This window comes from Biomphalaria glabrata, chromosome 9, assembly GCF_947242115.1.
Source record: "Biomphalaria glabrata chromosome 9, xgBioGlab47.1, whole genome shotgun sequence".
Lineage (NCBI taxonomy): Eukaryota > Metazoa > Mollusca > Gastropoda > Planorbidae > Biomphalaria > Biomphalaria glabrata.
Window position 1 is genome coordinate 41840914 of NC_074719.1, and position 20653 is coordinate 41861566.

General features: G+C 39.3%; 1 protein-coding gene across 1 annotated transcript; it reads right to left on the reverse strand.

Annotated features, from left to right (window-relative positions):
• Positions 1 to 212: 212 nt before the first annotated feature.
• On the reverse strand, positions 213 to 8237 carry LOC106058166 (actin, adductor muscle). The gene is made up of 3 exons (XM_013215543.2): positions 8009 to 8237; positions 3910 to 4133; positions 213 to 2274 (listed from the first exon to the last, which is right to left on the reverse strand). The coding sequence occupies exons 1-3, from the start codon at positions 8132 to 8134 to the stop codon at positions 1494 to 1496; spliced, it is 1131 nt and encodes a 376-aa protein (XP_013070997.1). The 5' UTR covers positions 8135 to 8237; the 3' UTR covers positions 213 to 1493.
• Between the last annotated feature and the right edge of the window lie 12416 nt (positions 8238 to 20653).

The window sequence follows — 20653 nt, forward strand, 5'->3', positions numbered from 1 at the left end:
TAATAAGTTGGATAATGTATATTTTATTTAGATACTTTGTATCCCAGGTTTTAATAAGTGCTAGTTTAAACGTGAAACAATTTAATATTTGCAATGAAGACAAAAAATAAATGTGTACATTGAAACTTGAAATTGTATTGTATTAAATTTTTGTTTATTTATTGCAAAGCATATATAGTCGTTTGAAAAAAAACAACACAGGCACTCACTACTTTAATAATCAACATTTCTTTAATCAGCCGGAAACGAAGGTCTACAGATTCAGATGATGGGTAGTAACTCTCTAACACAAAATTATAATCACGAGAAAACAAAAAGCTTCACTCATTCTTTGACAACGATTGGTTGTTACGATAGAGACGCTCTGAGCGTCGCCATGGCAACACCAATAGGGGGCAAAGTTTTCAGAAAAAAAAAAAAAAGAAAAAAAAAGTTGTATTTTTTTGTTGTTAGGGCAGCGCGCGTCACTTCCGTCACTTGCATGAATGTGACGTCACCGAGTCTGCATCCAGTCAGTGAATCAAAGCGAAGGGACCATTTGAGGATGTTACTAAGACTGTTGTAAAAAAAGATGTTACTGATTTGATGTTACAATCGTTACAAGAGCATGTATTGGTGGTAACTATTAGCACTGCGGGACCAGACAGTATTCATTGACGCGAAGATGTTGAATATATAAAAAAAAAAGAAACCTTTTCTTTGAAGACACTTCGACTGGCGGAACAAACATTCACTGACATCGCATACAAACATGACATGTATATAACACATTTTCACGCGCATTGACAGAACATAAAATTCGTTTCATGATATTTAAACAATTTTATACACAAATTTTCTTTAAAAAGTATTTTGCATAAAAATACTATTGCTATTTGTTTTTAATCCAATGTTTTTTTTTATATACTCACTCGGTTAGAGCAAGACTAATGATAAAAAAAAAAAGACTATGTTGTTGTTTTTTTAATTTCCTGAGATGACAATTTCTGTAGCCTTCGAAATTTGAATCTTATAGATTAACGGCCATTTGTATTACGTTGGATGTAAGTTACTCGTCTTAAAATATTTGAATCGTAAAAAAAAAATACAAACAATTATTGGCCGTTTGTACTTAGGTAAATTAAAAACTAGTACTTACGAAGTACAGTTAAACGTTGAATAAATACAAGTTTGTAAAAACAATGTGATAATTGTGTTTATCGGACAAAACTGTTTATTTTTCTAAGTGATGTTAAATAAATAAACATTTGCAAGCTTCTGTGACGAGTACATGAAATTTGATGACGTAATTCGACAATTTAATGTTTGTTTACTTTTTTTCAGCACACAGTCAACGGCAGAGCACAAAGTCCGAAAAGCCGTTGCGACACTTGAGGTTGTTGTTTTGTAGAAGCCTTGCAATGATGGTGGATGGTGCTGGTGTTGTTGCGTTTTCTTTCTGTGTGTGGGGGGATATGTGTGTTGGGGGTGTTGGGGGCGGTTTGGCGAGTGACTTAGAAGCACTTGCGGTGGACGATGGATGGGCCTGATTCGTCGTACTCTTGTTTGGAGATCCACATCTGTTGGAAGGTGGAGAGGGAGGCAAGGATGGAGCCACCGATCCATACGGAGTATTTCCTCTCGGGTGGGGCGATGATCTTGATCTTCATGGTGCTTGGGGCCAGGGAGGTGATCTCCTTCTGCATGCGGTCAGCAATACCAGGGAACATGGTGGTGCCTCCGGACAGGACGGTGTTGGCGTACAGATCCTTACGGATGTCGACATCACACTTCATGATGGAGTTGTAGGTGGTCTCGTGGATACCGGCAGACTCCATACCCAAGAAGGATGGCTGGAAGAGGGACTCTGGGCACCTGAAGCGCTCGTTGCCGATGGTGATGACTTGACCGTCGGGAAGCTCGTAGCTCTTCTCGAGGGAGGAGGAGGAGGCAGCGGTGGCCATTTCCTGCTCGAAGTCAAGGGCGACGTAGCAGAGTTTCTCCTTGATGTCACGCACGATCTCACGCTCAGCGGTGGTGGTGAAGGAGTAGCCTCTCTCGGTGAGGATCTTCATCAGGTAATCAGTGAGGTCACGGCCGGCCAAGTCCAGACGGAGGATGGCGTGTGGGAGGGCGTAACCTTCGTAGATGGGGACAGTGTGGGTGACACCGTCACCGGAGTCGAGGACGATACCTGTGGTACGACCAGAGGCGTACAGGGAAAGCACGGCCTGGATGGCGACGTACATGGCTGGGGCGTTGAAGGTCTCAAACATGATCTGGGTCATCTTTTCTCTAGAGAGGAGTGAAAACAATGGAAAATGCAGCATTGTACATAGATGATGAGTTTGATTGATACAAATACAGGCACATAATATAACACACAAAGGAGAGAGAGAGAGAGAGACTCAAAAGATTACATACAAAAAAGAAAGATTGGTAATCCTACAATAGGTATCATACAAATGAGGAAAGTACTGAGGATATCATAAACGTTCCCCTCTCGTACCATACGGTCTATAGGGCTGATGATGTAAAGGTCATCTGATTCTGTGGTTAACGAGGTTGTCATGTGGCCAGCACAACGACCAACCGCCTTTACTTTTCCCCAACTAATGTCAAGTACCCTATTAGAGATGGGTGGACTCAGTGGCATCCTAAAGGATCCAAAATAAATAACAAAAATACCAGTCTTCCAATGGATTCAAACCGGGGTCTTTCTGGTTTGGAAGTCAAGCGCTTTACCCCTCAGCCACCGTGTCTCTACGGACGAGGGTCAAGCACACGTAAATATAAGAACGGCTACTTATCCAGTACCTCACATTCATCACATCAGTTTGATATAACCTATAAACTACTAGAAACGAATTCTTTCTAATGAAAACTAATATTTTCGAATAGGAAGGCCCAGAAAAAGATGGATTGCTTAATTGAAAGAAACAAAAGAGGAGCTTATTATTCACGTCGCATTACGCATAGCGTCTAACTGTCAGCTTCTACTAGCCGCGACGCCTTCTGATAAATATAAATCTATAACAAAAAAAAAAAACAAAATAAAAAAAAAAAGAAATTTATTGTGTTGACACTGAAAAATATTTTCAAAAATTCGTCTGATTTTGTTTTACAGTTTATTTGTTCATAGTTACCCCCGCTTCACAAACAAACTATAAATCTAATGTCGTAAACGTTAAATTTAGAATGGAATGCGTACAAATAATATAATAAACAAAGATGACACGCTTTACGACAACCGTTACCATGGAAATAACTTAATGAAATGTTCATCTGTTTATCTTTTTAAATAGTATATGGAGAAGTATTTTATCTTATTTTACAGATTAGAGACGCTACTTCAAAAAGGGAAGGTAATTACGTCCTACGCATTTCAAGTGTCCATCTAAACCTGGTAACATCTAAATGTATGAATGATGATGTTTTCGTGCATTTGCCAAGACCGGATTTACCTCTAGGCAACATAGGTTAAGGCTTTGCCCCAAAAGTTGTTTTGAATGAAAAGCAAAGGAATAAATCGCCTAATGTTGATTACAAGGAGCCCCACATCTCAAATAGCTTAGGGCCTTGCCGAGTCTAAATCCGGCCCTGAGTATCTCCCAAGCATTTATAGCTATATTTTCTTAGACGAGCTTCAGTTACGAAATCCCCTAACAATTTTCATGGGGCAATTTAAGATTAGAAAAACTTTTTTTTAAATAAGAAATTTGAAAGAGAGGACTAGAATCCCGCTTTTATACATTTGTAGAAAGGCTTATGAACTTGTTTCTAGACATAATAAAGACCAGTTTGAGACCAGTTTCTAGACACAATAAAGACCAGTTTGAGTCTTTCAAAAGCCTGCCAAGACAACAAAAATCACGCTATAACGCTAGTATGAGCTTTAAAGACGAGACGTGTCACGAACGTGATCATTACCTGTTGGCTTTGGGGTTGAGGGGGGCCTCAGTGAGGAGGACGGGGTGCTCTTCGGGGGCGACTCTCAACTCATTGTAGAAGGTGTGGTGCCAGATCTTCTCCATATCGTCCCAGTTTGTGACGATGCCGTGCTCAATGGGGTATTTCAGGGTGAGGATACCTCTCTTGGACTGAGCCTCATCTCCGACGTAGCTGTCCTTCTGACCCATACCAACCATGACACCCTGGAGGAGAGAGAGAGAGAGAAACGTGAGTAATGATCGCCTAAAGCGAAATGCGCTCTAAATACAATTAATCATTAAGGCACTCATCTAAACTCACATTCAAAAACTCATCAAAACGCGCATTTAAACGCTCATCTAAAACGCATACTTAAACACATGTTTAAATTAGAGATTTAAACACTTATGAACAAAAATCTAAAACATTCATTTATTTACGCTTTTGAACACACATTTAAACACACAAAACAGAGCTTAACAGATATAGCATTAAGAATCAGACAAGATTCTAACGCATAAAAAATTATGTATATTATTTATATTGAATCAATTTTTTTTTTTGCTTTCGACAATGAGGCTAGAAACTCAATGTCGCTTTTGAGTGCGCTCGCTACTATAGTCCATCTTTTCTCCACCCCAGATAATCATCAATAATTGGAACATTTTTTTTGTGTGTGCCTTAAGACTTATTTTGTATCACTGGAGGTAATATGCCATGCTAAAATGTGTTCTCTAGCTCGTGGTTATCACTTATCTAGGTAACTATTCATTTCCATTTTTCTCTCCCCAAACGTTTTTCGTTTAACATTGAGAACGAAATCTTGGTTTTTATTAGTAGATCTAAGTTTTGTTTTTTTTTAATTTCCTTTCATTTTAAGAGCTTTGTCTTGCTTTGTTGTTGCTTTTTAAAATTATCCCCCCATCCCCGCCTTTTGTTTATACAATATAGATATCAAAGTTTATTGAAGGAATTTACTAGATGTTCTTTTAATTGCCCACATTTAGATAATGGTATATTTATTGTATTATAATGCCGGCAAACATTTACTCGATAAAATTAAAACAGAAAAATGGTTTCCATTTTTGTTTGGTTTTTGTTTTTTGCATTGCTTTGCAGTTTCGAACTTTTTGACATTATTTAAAAAATTGTGTGAATTCATTTCTTTGTTTACTGTAGAAATTAAAAAATAATTCTAGAATGACTAAATAAGGCGAAGACAAGTCATGTCTAAGAAAGTAGTGCGCAACAAGGGAGAGAACTGCCGAGAACCAAGAAGCATTTCTGCAAACTCTTTTTTTGTTTAGCGCTCGGAAACCGCGCGTTGATTTCCTAAGATAATCTAGAAGGGATTTTCTACCTTCATGCCTCGTTTTCTCTATCTCTTTCTTTCGTTTCCACTCTCATCCCCTCCCTCTTTGACTCTTTTTCTTTCGCTCCATCTTTTTTTTTTCTCCCATTCCTCTTTATTATTTTTTTTTTAAAGTCTTGTGGCGACCGCTTCTTTTTTGGTAGAAATCAAGGCCTTGGGGTATTTCATGTTGGCATGTTGAAATGTCTGGTGTTTCCGGCATGGGGTGGGGGTGGAGCGGAGTATGTAAATGTATAAGTTCCCATGCGTGGAAAAGAAAAGGGGTGGGTTTGGTTGAAAAGCAGGGATGTGGGAACCCAGCGTGAGCATATGTGAGAGTGTGTGTGTGTACATGTGAAAGGGGAATGGTGGCTTGGTGGTAGAGGGTGTGAGGTCAAGAGGAATGTGCTCAAGTCTTCAAGGCTATTTCACAAAGGAGTGGAAGATCTATATTTAGTTTCCTTCCGTTGGTGAGTGAGTTTCACCAACGCGAGCTCCCACCATGACATCATTGTTCAGAGGCGGGGAAGAGGGGAGGGCCTCACCTCAAGTTGGACAAGGGAAGGAGAGAGAGAGAGATAGCTCTCACTTCCATATATGTCCATGCCGCGAGGGGCGCTGGCTTAGCCAGCTCGCGTTGCCGCTAGGTGAGTGACGTCATAACTCCCCCTCCTCCCCCCAGCCCAGGTTGGGGCACGCCAGATTCATTCACGTAGTCCGCCATCTTGGGTTATGTCTGGGACGACGCCAACTCATCCTTCCCCCCCACGTCCGTCTTTCATTTTTTTCCTTCTCTCGTTCCTTCTCTCTAACCTTAATTGTAAACCTTGTTGAAATCTACGAAACTGGGTTTCTTTTGTTGCATAAAAAAAAAATACTTTTTAACAATGATAACTTAGAAAAAGTGGAATAACAGGAAATGTATCATAATTTAGGACATAGATCGAGATTCCTTAATCGAATAAAGCTTTTCATATAAATCGCAGCAGTATCTTATCCTAAACCCTAAACCTAGAATTTTATATATAATGACGCTATGACTAGTAATTAGTTTTAAAAAAATCATTACGAATTAAGCTTTAGCCTAAAAACAACAATCATTCAGTCAACGAAACAAACAATATTTTAATTTAAAAAAAAACGCGTTCCGCTTTGTGGCGCTCATTTACTACCACGTGGTACTTGCACGTGCTTTGAACACGATGAACCGCCGTGCAGGGAGCAAGAAAACTTGGGGAAAGTCACGGAGATACACCTTTGCGCCGCCATAAGCAAATTTTAGGAAATATGTAGAAAGACTAAAATATTGCAGAAACGAGTTTGGCGGCTTAACGAGGTATACGTTGTATAGAACTATACAGTTGATGAAAACTGTAGAATGGGAATATTAAACAATAGAAACTAACTGTGCTTTTCTCATCATTCCCTACTGTATCGTCTTAGTCTAACCCATGCAAACTTTGGCTACCATATTTACTAGTTTAACTTAGAATAAAGTTTGCATTTATTGCTCTATATTTAGACCTTCGTGTAAATGACGTATTGCTCAGTTTAATTCTGCAGTATAGTTAAGTTTAAAACTTTCAGAATTATCTTCCCTTGTTATTCGTGAACTTTAGGTACGTATCCAGAACGCTAAAAAATACCTGAACAAGAATCGCTTAGCACAGCACATTTATTGTACTGAGAACTTCAATAACTAAGGAGGCGATACAGAATGATTTTAAATTAATTATATGCATTATTTCGAAGTCGTTTTCTTTGCAACGAAATATAGCGTACCATAAACAATACCTTAAAACAAAAAGGACTTAAAATAAAATACTATTTACGTTTGTTTAGTTTGTATGAATTTAGGTACACAATAAATGATTTCTAAGATAATTATTTATTTTCGCTTTTTATTCAGTATTAACATTTACTGTAGCTATTACAGAAGTAGAAATTTCATTTGCTTTTGAGCTTTAACCTTAGATTATTTTAGTGATTACAAAAAACAAATTGTTACTGAACGTTCTTTGAAGATAAGAAATATAAAATCCCATTATATTCCTATAATCATTGTTGTTCGTGGCTAAATATGCAAATCGCAATTGGTTTTGCTTGTTCATGTGAAATATTGAACTCTTCCTTAATCTTATTATTGAAAGTCAAGGCCTATATATAATTCTTATCATTATTATAATAATAATTGTGTTTACTTCAACTAAAATTTCATACCAGATAATTAGTTTCATTCTGTTAAATTTCCTTTATAGAATTACAGATAATGTACTGAAGCACATTCAGACGATGTACTTTACTAGTGTACAGTAACCCTTAATGTGTAGTTCCAACGAACATCGTCAAAGTAGCTTCAAGATTTATATTATTTCTAGATTTGTTCTATAGCCAAATCCTATTGTTACTTCACTCCAATGTATATTGAACACTCCAATAATCCACAAAAAGACACGATTAGGGAATGCAACTGCGATTGCCTATTCGCCACCGTTAAAACTAATGTCCGATTGAAATTTTGATTACAGAACAGATCCTTACTTTCTAATAGCAGAATCAATAATAAGTTTCAAAATTATATCAGTTGCCATTGCACTTCGATCAGTTTATATATTCCAGGCAGTTTTGATCAGAAAAAACAACACAGCCATATTCAATTGATACACTTTGCAAAGTTACTAAACCTCGAATCTAGATACATTTGAAATCACAATTTAAAAAATATATAATAATTAGTTTTGTTCTTACCTGGTGACGGGGTCTGCCGACGATGGATGGGAACACGGCTCTTGGGGCATCGTCTCCGGCGAATCCGGCCTTGCACATGCCAGAGCCATTGTCCACTACCAAAGCAGCTACTTCGTCGTCACACATTGTTTTTGGTGGTTGATAGTACCTTTAAGCTAAAGATAAAAAAGTTATGTTGGTATGGGGCACCTTCGCTTGATGCTTACGAAGAGTCTGGTGAGAGTTTACACTGTGGTGCCGGTTCTTATATACCCGGTGGCGTCTACCGAAGACTGAGATTTTCCTGGAACTGTAAGCCGGCGGGAACCCATATTTGGCACGAGGGCGGTCGGAGTTTCTACGTGAACACTCGGGGCCTCCTTGTCCCACGGCGCCCCCCTCCCCTCCCTCCTTCACCTTTCGATATTTTTCCCCACTTTTTTTTTGTTTTTCATACAGGCATGTGAAGAGTGGAGTGTTAAGGTAGAGACGTATTGAAGAGGAGGAAAGTGAGAGGAAAAAAAAGAGAAAAAAAAAAGACACGCAAGGAGGAGGCTGGAGGAGAGGTCGGAGTATTTGTTTCGAGGATGATTTTGTATGTACGAATATAGAAAGACAGAGGCTCCTTCATTTTTTTCTCTCTTTCTTTTGCCTTTTTTTTTCAAACATGGAAAGTAGGTCAAGGGGGGGAGGGGGCGTCGCTAGATATGGCACGAGTGTGTGTATATGCACGTGCGTACGTGTGGCTGAATGCGCAGGGCTTAAAATTAATGAAAATGGTGGTGTTATTGGGGGGAGCGGGGGGAGAACAGCATCAAAGCGTTGAGTGGTCGTAAATTTGAGCAGGGGGAAACAGACGCCCCCCGTAGATGCCAACATGAACATGTTTCCCAGAATTCATGTCTAATTGGACAAAAATCAAAACACCCCAAAAGTATGGTCTAGAAATAGTAGCATTTTTAATACTTCCAATATGACAGTGGTGCCCACAACTACGACCTGCGGGTCATACCCGGCGATTCTAGCCGGCCACTAGAAAACTCTGCTCAGAGTACATAATGAGCTCGCATACCATCGGTTCTATTCAACTAGAAGACTGTTCGCGATGAGGTGTCCCGTAGAGACATGTGTCGGAAATTAATTTCGCCGCAGGCTACAAAGGTTGGGTACCAAACTACCACTGTAATATGACTTATGACACGCAAGTTTAAAACTGAAGGAACAACTATCAAATAGATCTCATCTCTACCAGTATACATACTTCAAGTCTGATTACACAGTGTTGCATTTTTACCACAGAACAAAAACATTTGCTATTGTACCACTTTCTTGGTAACATATTTGGTGGTATCTTAATTAGGCCTGTTGTTGAATAACCATAGTTTATCTCTTTATAGCACTTATTTCTGTGCCTGTGGAGGCCTACTCTCGAAAGGCATTCCCGTCCATATATATCAGGCTAAAGAGGTATTCGCTTTCTTAGTAGAAGAGCAAGCCATTTCTCGTAAGGCATGATTTTCTTCCAGAGTTGAGGTCATTGCTTCTTCGCCGTTCGTAGCTGGCTTGGTCACCATCTCTCTCCACATAGTGCGTTCTAGGGCTAGGTTTTCAATGTCCATTGCGTTGAGATGCGGTTTGATTACATCCACATAAAGGAGGTAGGGACGACCAGTTTTTCTTAAGCCAGTCGCGAGTTGTCCATGAAATAGGACTTTCGTGATACGATTGTCCTCCATCCGGCGGACATCACAAAACCAGAACAGGCGTCGTTGTTTGAGGATTGTAAAGATGCTGGGAAGACCCGTTCGACTCTTTCTTGTCATGCGATTTGAAAACGCTTCGTAGGCAACTAAATTCATTTCATTTTACGCCTGTACGAAGTTTATATTGGTGTAAACAATTTCACAATGTCATAGCTTAATGCAAGAGATTGAAATTCAATTCACTTCCATAATAATAACCCACGCTATTGTTTAAGCTTTAGTTTATCAAGAAAGCGGACCAAAAGAGAATTACTTTATTGGACAGACGCGTGGCTTCTTTTTTTATGATAGGAGGATTTACTTTATTATCAGTACAGCTAGATAAATTTCGAAGGCGTGGTGACTGAGTGGTCAGGAGCTTGGCTTTCGAACCAGAGTCCCGGGTTCGAATCCTGGTGAAGACTGTGATTTTTACTTTCGGTATCTTCTAGCGCCACTGAGTGCACCTAGCCCTAATGGGTGCCTGACGTTAGTTGGGGAAAAATAAAGGCGGTTGGTCGTTGAGATGGCCACATGACACCCTCGTTAATTGTTGGCAATAGCAGCGGATGATCTTTACCTCATCAGCCCCGTAGATCACTAGGTCTGAAAGGGGAACTTTCACTTGATTTAGATATACCTCTGCTGAATAATTTGAAATCAGATATATGACGTGAAGTTTCGACGCCATGAGACAGAGAGGGGCCGCTCTAAAAATTTACATTCTACAACCAATTAAACTTCCGTTTATGGTTAACAAGACATTAAAGTGAACCCTAACCTTAATCCCAACCCGTTATTTTAGTTTTCAGACAATAATGTGCCTTTTCGGGAGAACAAAAAGGATTCATCTTTTTATACAAACTGACTAAGCTTAATAGGTGTTCTAATGTATGACATTGTGAAAAGTCTTTTACCGCAATATAATAATGATATGAAGGTCGCCGTTGGCTTTGGAATCGAAAGCAATACCCTATTATTTTCACTTCTTTAAAGCGCGTTCCTCATGCTAACAGCACCTCTAATGTGTACGGATTAAAAAAATAATTGTGTAGATATGTGGTGGAGGGGAGGGGGGGGGGTGAAATGTGTCGATGGGGTACCCATGGTAATTTTAGGCGCCCAGCAACACAATGTAATCTGGAATTGAAATTTACTTATTGTCTCAAAAATAAGTCAAGATTCTAAAGTTTAAATTTGAAAAACCAAATGTAAAACAATCAAATGTTCTATTTATATCTCATTAGTTTATGGCTTAGTAACGGCAATACAGTGTGTAATAACCACTAATATGGTTGTCCGATTTCTTCGGGTTCTATGGTGGTGCCACATATGTATCATAGGTGTGGGTTAGTGAGAAGAGAGTAGGAAGAATTGGTTTCATAAAAGTTTTCTTATTCATAAAAAACAAAACCGCAACAACAACAACGAAAATTATCATTACAGCAACCACAGCATCAACAATAGCAGTATTGATATATACTATACTAATGACAGCAGTAGGTTATCAAATTAAAACATCAATAAAAACAGCGAAAAGTGCAAAATAAAACAAACCAATGGACATCACTATCAACAACAACAACAACAAAAAAGAGCAAGAACAATAACATCCACATCATCAACAATATAACCGAATATAACATCAACAAGAGCAACAAGAACAAAAACAACTACTGCAACAGCAAAACTATCAGCAACAAGAAGAGCAAGCTAAAACAACAACAGCAACAACACGAACGAACAACAACAAAAGCTACAGTCACAACACGAACTGCACTAGCAACAACAAGTACAACAACAGCAATAACAACAATGAAAAAAAAACAGCAACACCACGAACACCAGCAATAGCAACAACAGGATTCACGAACAAAGCTAGCAAAACAACAAGAAAAAAGCAACAACAACAAAGCTACAACAGCAATAGCAACAACAATAAGAACATTAATAGCAATAACAACAAGAACAACAACAATGTAACAACAAGATGAATCGCAACAGCACCCATAAAAAGCAACAACAGTAATACAAAAGAAATAATCGTAACATCGTTTAAAAAAAAACCTTTAAAAAAATAACAAGACAAAACAAAATTCCTTTTTAAGTAACCGTTAAGTTTAATATGTAGGAATGTCAGGAGGCCCAGGTGTTTGTAGTGTGTGTATCTGTGTTGTATCGGTATGTGTGTGCGTGTGTCGAGAGGGAAGCTACCCTGCGTCTGAGTGTGTGATGAGGTTAACCGAACACTTCAAGCGAGGTGTTGGCGAAGCATTATCTCTGTGTGGGTAGCCATCTTCGCGCGTAGGTATAAATGCGTGAGTTAGATTGGTCTATATTTTTAGCCCTGATGTCGGTTCAGGCGAGCAGAACTCTAAAGGTATTGACAGGATAGTGTTTACAATACTTACTCTCTAAGCCTCGGAAACAAAAATGTCCTGACAAAGAGATAGATAAACACATTCAATCAATTTGATCGTCTAAGAATATCAAAAAGTATATCAATTTTACAAGGACAGAAAAGTCCCCCCCCCCTCTTTTTTTTTTTCAGACCTTACAATCTATGGGGCAGATGATGTAAAGGTCAACTGTTTCTGTAGACCACTGTTAACGAGGGTGTTATATGGCCAACACAACGACCAACCGCCTTTACTTTTCCATAACTAATGTCAGGTTCCCATTAGAGCTGGCTGGACTCGGAAGCGCCCTAAAGATCCCGAAATTAAAAATCCCAGTCCTCATCAGGATTCGAAACCGGGACCCTTCGGTTCGGAAGACAAACACTTTACCACTCAGCCAGATCTTATCTTATATAATACATACGTTACTTCAAAAAAGAAAATGATTACGTCCTACGCGTCATGCATTTAGTCATGCATATTAACCAATGACTTAAATTCTGCCAAGTCACTGGTTTTCCTGGCTAGCTCAGGCAACCCATTCCATGCTCTAATAGCACTAGGGAAGAAGGAGTATTTGTACAAATTTGTCCTAGCATATGGGACGAGGAATGTGCCTTTATCTTTGTGTCTTTCAGAGTATTTTATTAAATTTTGTTTTTGTATTTGAAGATTATGGTTCAGTGTTTTATGTATGATTGCTACTTTACTTTTGAGCCTTCTGTCCTGAAGGCTTTCTAAATTTAGTGATTTTACTAAAGGTGTTACTCTAGTCAAATGTGAATATTCGTTTGTTATGAATCTCGCTGCTCTATTTTGTGTCTGTTCCAGTTTCTTAATGTTTTCTTGAGTTGAGGGGTCCCAAACGGAGGATGCATATTCTATTATTGGTCTAACCAAGGTTAAATAACATTTAATATTATTATTATTATCATTATCATCATTATTATTGTTGTTGTTAATGAAACATTTGAATATAGCGTCTCTCATTCTCTTTACTTTATAGTATGCACAATGAGTTCTTGTCCCATCATTTTCTGAACGGGGGGAGGGGGGAGGGAGTAAATGGGGGGGGGGATATCTGGGAGAAGGTTTCCGTGCTGCCTTTAGACACTCAGTCACAAGGCAACTCATCTCGAGTCAGATCGACCATTACATTTTTGTAATTCTACATCGTGATTCGAAATAGACCTACCAAACCCTTTAACGCCACTCGACACGCATTCTATATAAAACAACAAATTCAGTAATCTTTGAGTCATGATCATTTACTAAAAGGTTGGCTTAAACATCGACGCATGTTTACTCAACCAGAAAACAACTAGCAAGCGAGTTGAACGAAACAGCTTAGGGAATGAAACAACAAGAGTTTAGCGTCTCTCAAACTGGGTACTCGCGCCCTTTCAAATGGCGCTAGGTTAAACTGTTTTCCATAAGAAATTGCACGTGACTCTCAACCTGGGTACTCGCGTCCCTTCAAATGGGGCTAGCTTAAACTTTTTCCATAAGAAATTGCATGTGACTCTCAAACTGGGTACTCACGCCCCTTCAAATGGCGCTAGCTTAAACTGTTTTCCGTAAGAAATTGCACGTGACTCTCAAACTGGGAACTCGCGCCCCTTCAAATGGCGCTAGCTTAAACTGTTTTCCATAAGAAATTGCATGTGACTCTCAAACTGGGTACTCAGGCCTCTTCAGATGGGGCTAGCTTAAACTGTTTTCCGAAAGAAATTGCATGTGACTCTCAAACTGGGTACTCAGGCCTCTTCAGATGGGGCTAGCTTAAACTGTTTTCCATAAGAAATTGCATGTGACTCTCAAACTGGGTACTCAGGCCTCTTCAAATGGCGCTAGCTTAAACTGTTTTCCGAAAGAAATTGCATGTGACTCTCAAACTGGGTACTCAGGCCTCTTCAGATGGGGCTAGCTTAAACTGTTTTCCATAAGAAATTGCATGTGACTCTCAAACTGGGTACTCAGGCCTCTTCAGATGGGGCTAGCTTAAACTGTTTTCCGAAAGAAATTGCATGTGACTCTCAAACTGGGTACTCAGGCCTCTTCAGATGGGGCTAGCTTAAACTGTTTTCCATAAGAAATTGCACGTGCCTCTCAAAGTAGGTAATCACGACCCTTCAGATTGGGCTAGCTTAAACTGTGTGGGAAGCGTGGTCTAGAGGCCAAGTGCGCTTGAACTTGGCTTGGCTACCTTGAAGGTTTGGTTCGACACCCGAGTCGGGCAGAGTTGTGTTTATTGAGCGCCTAAAGGCAGCACGGAAAACCAACTCCTAGATACCCTCTCCCCCCCCCCCCCCCCCCAACTGGTCCACAAATGAGATTGTACCAAAAGCGCTCTGAGCATGCTATAAGCATGAAAGTAGTGCTATATAAAAGCTATAATAATAATTATAATAATAACTTGAAAGCATGTTATGTGACTTTGAAAGTTATTCCCAACTTGAAAGAGTGCTGCGAGGGGCTGGGAGATGTAAGTCACTTGGCCACCTACTCAAGAAAACTACAGCTCTGCGATGAGGAAATTTGAATGTCAGCTTAAGTTTCGACAAACTTTGTGTTTTATTAGAGCATTATGGGGGCAGCACAGAGGCGATTCCCATATATTCACTTCACACAGAGGCGTAGTGAGTTGAAGACAAGGGAGTCACGATGCCCCAGGCGCCACAGTAAGGTTGGGCGCCACACGCAGAGAGGCGCCAAAAAAAAAAAGAAATTATTGTAGCCTATATTTCTATGTGATGTTTATAAAAAGTAGTGGTGGTGGTGGGGGGGGGGCGGGGCGCCAATAAAGTTTCTAGCCCCAGACGCACGTTTTGCTCACTACGCCTCTGACTTCACACAGTTGTCTATATGGAAGATCGGGCCACAGCGTACTTAAGCATAGTGTAGAAGCAGGGAGAAACTCATATAAAGTTATATATATATATATATATATATAATGGTAATAGTGTATTGAGGTGTATTCCCGCAGGGCCGGCCTTGGATAACTGGAGACCCAAGGCGGCTGCCTAGTTTGTCACTGCCTAAGGACAGCCCTGATTCCAGGTATATGGTACCGCTGTGTCTAGTTGTAATGTATAGCCTCTTGAAAGCAAAATTTATTTATTTTTTTCGATGACCTAGGCTGAGTTATTCACCTTTTACACATCTCCACATCCAAACTTTTCACTAAATGCTAGTTATGGATTAAAAAAAATATTAGTGATATAATTTCTTTTGATATGTATAATAAAAAACTGACAACCAATGATTCTACTTATTGTCTAAAAATAAATCACGACTGTAAATTTCATATTTGTAAAACCAAATGTATAACAATCTAATGCTCTATTTATATCTCAGTAGTTTAACTTTTCTACTGCTATTAGGTATGTCATATATTGTAACAATCACAGATATGATTGTTCATAAAACAGTAAGAGATCCTACCCACAACTGAGACCTAGACTCTAGAGCCCAAGGATTCCCATGAAAAGTGAAAAGCACAAATTCTGAGATATCCTAACAAAAAATGGTTGTTTAACTCTTAAAGTGCTGATCTGTTGTACAATGATTGCATGCCAAAGGGAATTACAATTCTAATGTATGGAGGCTAAACAACTTTAGGGTTAACTAGTTTAACTGTTTTTATTCCATTATTAGGACTTGAATCAGCATGCCAACGTGCCAACAGGAATGAATGCATCGACTGGTTAAGCATCTGATGGAGGGCAACTCTCCCAAAGAAGGCAACTCTCAAGAATGGTAACTCTCCCAAAGAAGGCAACTCTCTCAAGAAAGGGAACTTTCCCAAAGAAGGCAACTCTCTCAAGAATGGTAACTCTCCCAAAGAAGGCAACTCTCTCAAGAAAGGGAACTTTCCCAAAGAAGGCAAATCTCTCAAGAAAGCAACTCTCCCAAAGAAGGCAACTCTCTCAAGAAAGTGAACTTTCCCAAAGAAGGTAACTCTCTCAAAGAAGGCAACTGTCCCAAATAAGGTAACTCTCCTTCATAGAATGCAACTCTCCCAAAGAAGGTAACTCTCCCAAAGAAAGTAATCTAAACAAGAAGGTAACTCTTAACAAAAAGGTAATTCTCCCAATGAAGGGAAATCTAGGAGACTTATGGGAGGCAAAAAAACCCTTAACTACCTATTAGGGCTGCCCTAGCTCGAAACCAGACTCAAGTTGAGTTGTGCTCACCGGTCGCCCAAAGACTGCACGAAAACCCTCCTCCAGATACCCCCTACCTGTACAGGTCCACAAAAAAAAAAAAAAAGAATGCACCATAGCGCACTGAACAGGCTACACGAAGGATGCAAAAGTTATTCAAAAATATATCGCAGAAGCTGGAGATGATTTAAGAGATAAGATAGGATAATTTTTATGGGTCCAAAAAAATGGAAATTCAGTTCGACTACGATTGACCACCTCAGCAGTAACTACTGTAACAATAACAATATAGATGCAAATACGAACAACATTCACACACGAAACACACACTCACAGCCAGCGCTTTATGAGCGGAAGAAATATGGACATAAAGAAATATGTACCATGTAAAAACAAAGCATCAAAAATTGAGAATCCCTGACATAGATTATTCATCTGTACAGGTACAAGAATGTAGTCTGTCATACTATGATGTAATAAGCAGAGTTACGTTTGCTTGTCTTGAGCCAAATGAAACGAAACCAAGCCAAAAGAAAAAAAAAAACAACAACACTTAAATTACCATGTTAGTCTACTTTTACAACGATAGAAAGCTAGCTTCAGAGAAACCTGGCCAGAAATTCACTACACGCGTACTTCTTATGGTACTGTCGGTTTTCACTGCGTGGCGATTTTTTTTTCCTTGGTTCAGTGCCAGTCTTACAAATTGCGGTGCCCGATTCTATTTTTTTTTTTACAATAACAATTATTACTACTAATTAGATCATTATATCAACATGCACAGGAAGCAATAAATACAGCAAATTAAGTTACGTCAATCGTACTTTACACTAAATGTGTTAACCCTTTAAGTATTACATCTATAAAAGCCTGTGTCAAGAGCCATGGCTGATATGCTAAATGTAATTTGCGGTTCCCTGACAGGCGCGGTGCCCAATTTGGAGCAATCGGCCGACACTGCCTTGGTTAATATTATTTTTAAATTAAAAACTGGCGTTAAACAAAGCCTATCTAAGGGGAATAACTCCGCATAATCTCTCGCTGAAGTTAATTCCCTTATTCAATATCAAACAAACTAATGAATAACCAATAATTTATTTGACTAATTAGTTAATTTTTAAATTTATTTTTGTTTTGCAAGATACAATGACTAATTGTTCAAAAATTTCAACTTGATCCAAGAATAGGTGTGCCAGAAATAAGGTGGCAAATTATATATAATAGGAGACCAAACCCTACGTATTTAGCCATATATATGAATACTGATGGATTAATTTCCCTTGTCGGTATCGAACAAAATAATAATATTTCCAGTAGTTAATTGAATAATTAGTTAATTTTTTAAAAATTTATTAATGTCTAGTCCATGCCAATGAAGATTTGTGCAAAGCTTTAACTTGATCCAAGAATGGATGTGGGAGAAATAAACGCGTACAAACATTTAAGAATGACACTGACGCAGAATGAAACCAAAGTATTTGTGTACATTTATTGTTTATCCAGAGCGGCACAATTCAATGAAGAATCTAACACTGTTTCAGAAATGTCCTGCCAAATATCGGGTACCTAAACTTCCAGTGCCTAAATCTCCTTGATTTGTTTTTTGTGCATAGGCTATTTATGCTTGCTACTAGTATATATATATATATATTGAAAAGACTGGACCATTGCTATTTTTGATAACGTCACCATATAGCATAAGAATAAAAACGTTAAAACTTTTTAATTATGTTCAAAATTAAGGTCGCTATTAATGAGTGCCTAATTTTTCGGTGCCTAATTTTCCGCCTTAACAAATAGTGCCAAATCGACCAGTGCCTAAATTTCCGGGTACCTAAATATCCGGTGCCTAAATTTCCGGAGCGTAAATATCCGGTGCGTAAATATCTGGTGCCTAAATTTCCAGTGCCTGTATTTCCACACAGTACAAAAAAACTTTTGATATTCCCACTACACCTGACTGCCTGTTCGTGCGGTATGTCCGCTGGACTGTTGATCGGTCGTCTAGATGGTCCCGGGTTCATACTCTGCCAGCTGCCGTCCTGAGGGAGGTTTGGACTAGGAAATAGATTATCTTCAGCTCTGAAGAAACATCCAAAAAATTGTATGTTTTGTACATATATAATTCTCTTCATGGCTCAACCTTCCTGATACCACCTAGAAGTCATAGGAAGATCACTCTTTTATTTCTGCAAGTTGGACTAGAGTTACCCCACGTAACTTTTGCGGAGAAAAGGGGGGGGGGGGAGTGAGAACATGTAGTATTCACCCGTCACTGATAGCAGGACTAGACATAGCCATTGTGGGGCCCTATGCGAAACGGATTAAGCGGGGCCCACTTTGGGTAGGGATACGGATAAAAAGTGAAAATTAAGAGTTTGTATTAGAAAATAAATTCGTCTTTGAATTTTATTCATTCTTTAATACGTACAGAATTATTTTACAAGCGAAGTCGTACAGTACATCATAAAAATTCTGTTTCCTACATATATAGATCACGTTCAATAGCAAGAATTGCCAAATGTTTCAAACTATCTTCGAGAATTGTTGACCTCGAGTAATTCTTCATTACTTATACAGGCGCGAGAAGCTTCTTTCACCAGATCCCACAATTACGGGTATTGTATAATGCCTTTTTTTTATCGCGCTTAGGATTGACGTTTTCAATTTTAAATGACATCCCAAAATGACAACTTTGTCTATATTTCTGGAGATTTTATGAGTTTTGAAAATATTATAATAATTTCTGGAGATTGCCAGGACCTTTTCGTATATTTAACTCCTGGTAAATCAGGAGGCCGCGGAAAATCTGTTATAAGTTATAAAATGGTTTAATTTTATAATTCACACCTAGGATTAGCGTGTGGCCTATGACAGTGAGGGGCCCACTGCTGTCGCATTGGTTGTAGTGCCCTAAGGCCGGCCCTGCAAAATAGCGGCGCATGCTGCGCCGTGGGTCGCTAGTATTTTAGACTTTGTATCCACAGATGTCTGCTGTATATAACTTTAAACATTTTTACATAGCTTATATCAGCTCACACTGTCTGTCTGTCTGGTAAAAAGGTTTGTACAATTTATTTCTCCCACACATATTTTCGGATCAAGTTCAAACGTTAAAAAAATATTTTTAGTACCTAACAAAACATAATCAATTAAAAATTATTTTTTTACCAATAAGTCAATTAATTATTTTGATTGATATTTAATAAAGGAAATAGCTTTTCCAGTAGATAAGCTTTGTTTTTTTGGGGGGGAGGGGGGGAAGTAGGGAAAGCCCCTTGAAACTTTGCTACTGTACATAATGAGAAAGCCAGTTTCTTGTTGACGTGAACAGTGACACAGGAATCTGTAATTAATCTGGCCACCACTACCATAGCTGATACTTTAGTTGGCCACCACTATCATAGCTAATACTTTAGGTGGCCACCACTACCATAGCTGATACCTTAGGTGGCCACCACCATCATAGCTAATACTTTAGGTGGCCACCACTACCATAGCTGATACTTTAGTTGGCCACCACCATCATAGCTGATACTTTAGGTGGCCACAACCATCATAGCTAATACTTTAGGTGGCCACCACTACCATAGCTGATACTTTAGTTGGCCACCACCATCATAGCTGATACTTTAGGTCGCCACCACCATCATAGCTGATACTTTAGGTGGCGGCCACCATCATAGCTGATACTTAAGGTGGCCACCACCATCATAGCTGATACCTTAGGTGGCCACCACCATCATAGCTAATACTTTAGGTGGCCAACACTCCCGTAGCTGATACTTTAGTTGGCCACCACTGCCATAGCTGATACTTTAGGTGGCCAACACTGCCGTAGCTGATACTTTAGGTGGCCAACACTGCCGTAGCTGATAGTTTAGTCGGCCACCACAGCCGTAGCTGATACTTTAGGTGACCAACACTGCCGTAGCTGATACTTTAGTCGATCACCACTGCCGTAGCTGATACTTTAGTTGGCCACCACTGCCATATCTGATTCTTTAGTCGGCCAACACTACCATAGCTGATACTTTAGTCGGCCAACACTGCCATAGCTGATACTTTAGTTGGCCACCACTACCATAGCTGATACTTTAGTCGGCCAACACTGCCATAGCTGATACTTTAGTTAGCCAACACTGCCATAGCTGATACTTTAGGTGGCCAACACTGCCGTAGCTGATACTTTAGGTGGCCAACACTGCCGTAGCTGATACTTTAGTCGGCCACCACTGCCGTAGCTGATACTTTAGTTGGCCAACACTGCCGTAGCTGATACTTTAGTCGGCCAACACTACCATAGCTGATACTTTAGGTGGCCACCACTGCCATAGCTGATACTTTAGTTGGCCAACT

Coding starts and splice junctions, on each gene's coding strand:
- LOC106058166 (XM_013215543.2), bottom strand. CDS start 8,134: ATGTGTGACGACGAAGTAGCTGCTTTGGTAGTGGACAATGGCTCTGGC. Junction 4,134..8,008: donor TCGGCAGACCCCGTCACCAG/GTAAGAACAAAA, acceptor TCTCTCCTCCAG/GGTGTCATGGTTGGTATGGG. Junction 2,275..3,909: donor CTCAACCCCAAAGCCAACAG/GTAATGATCACG, acceptor ACTCCTCTCTAG/AGAAAAGATGACCCAGATCA.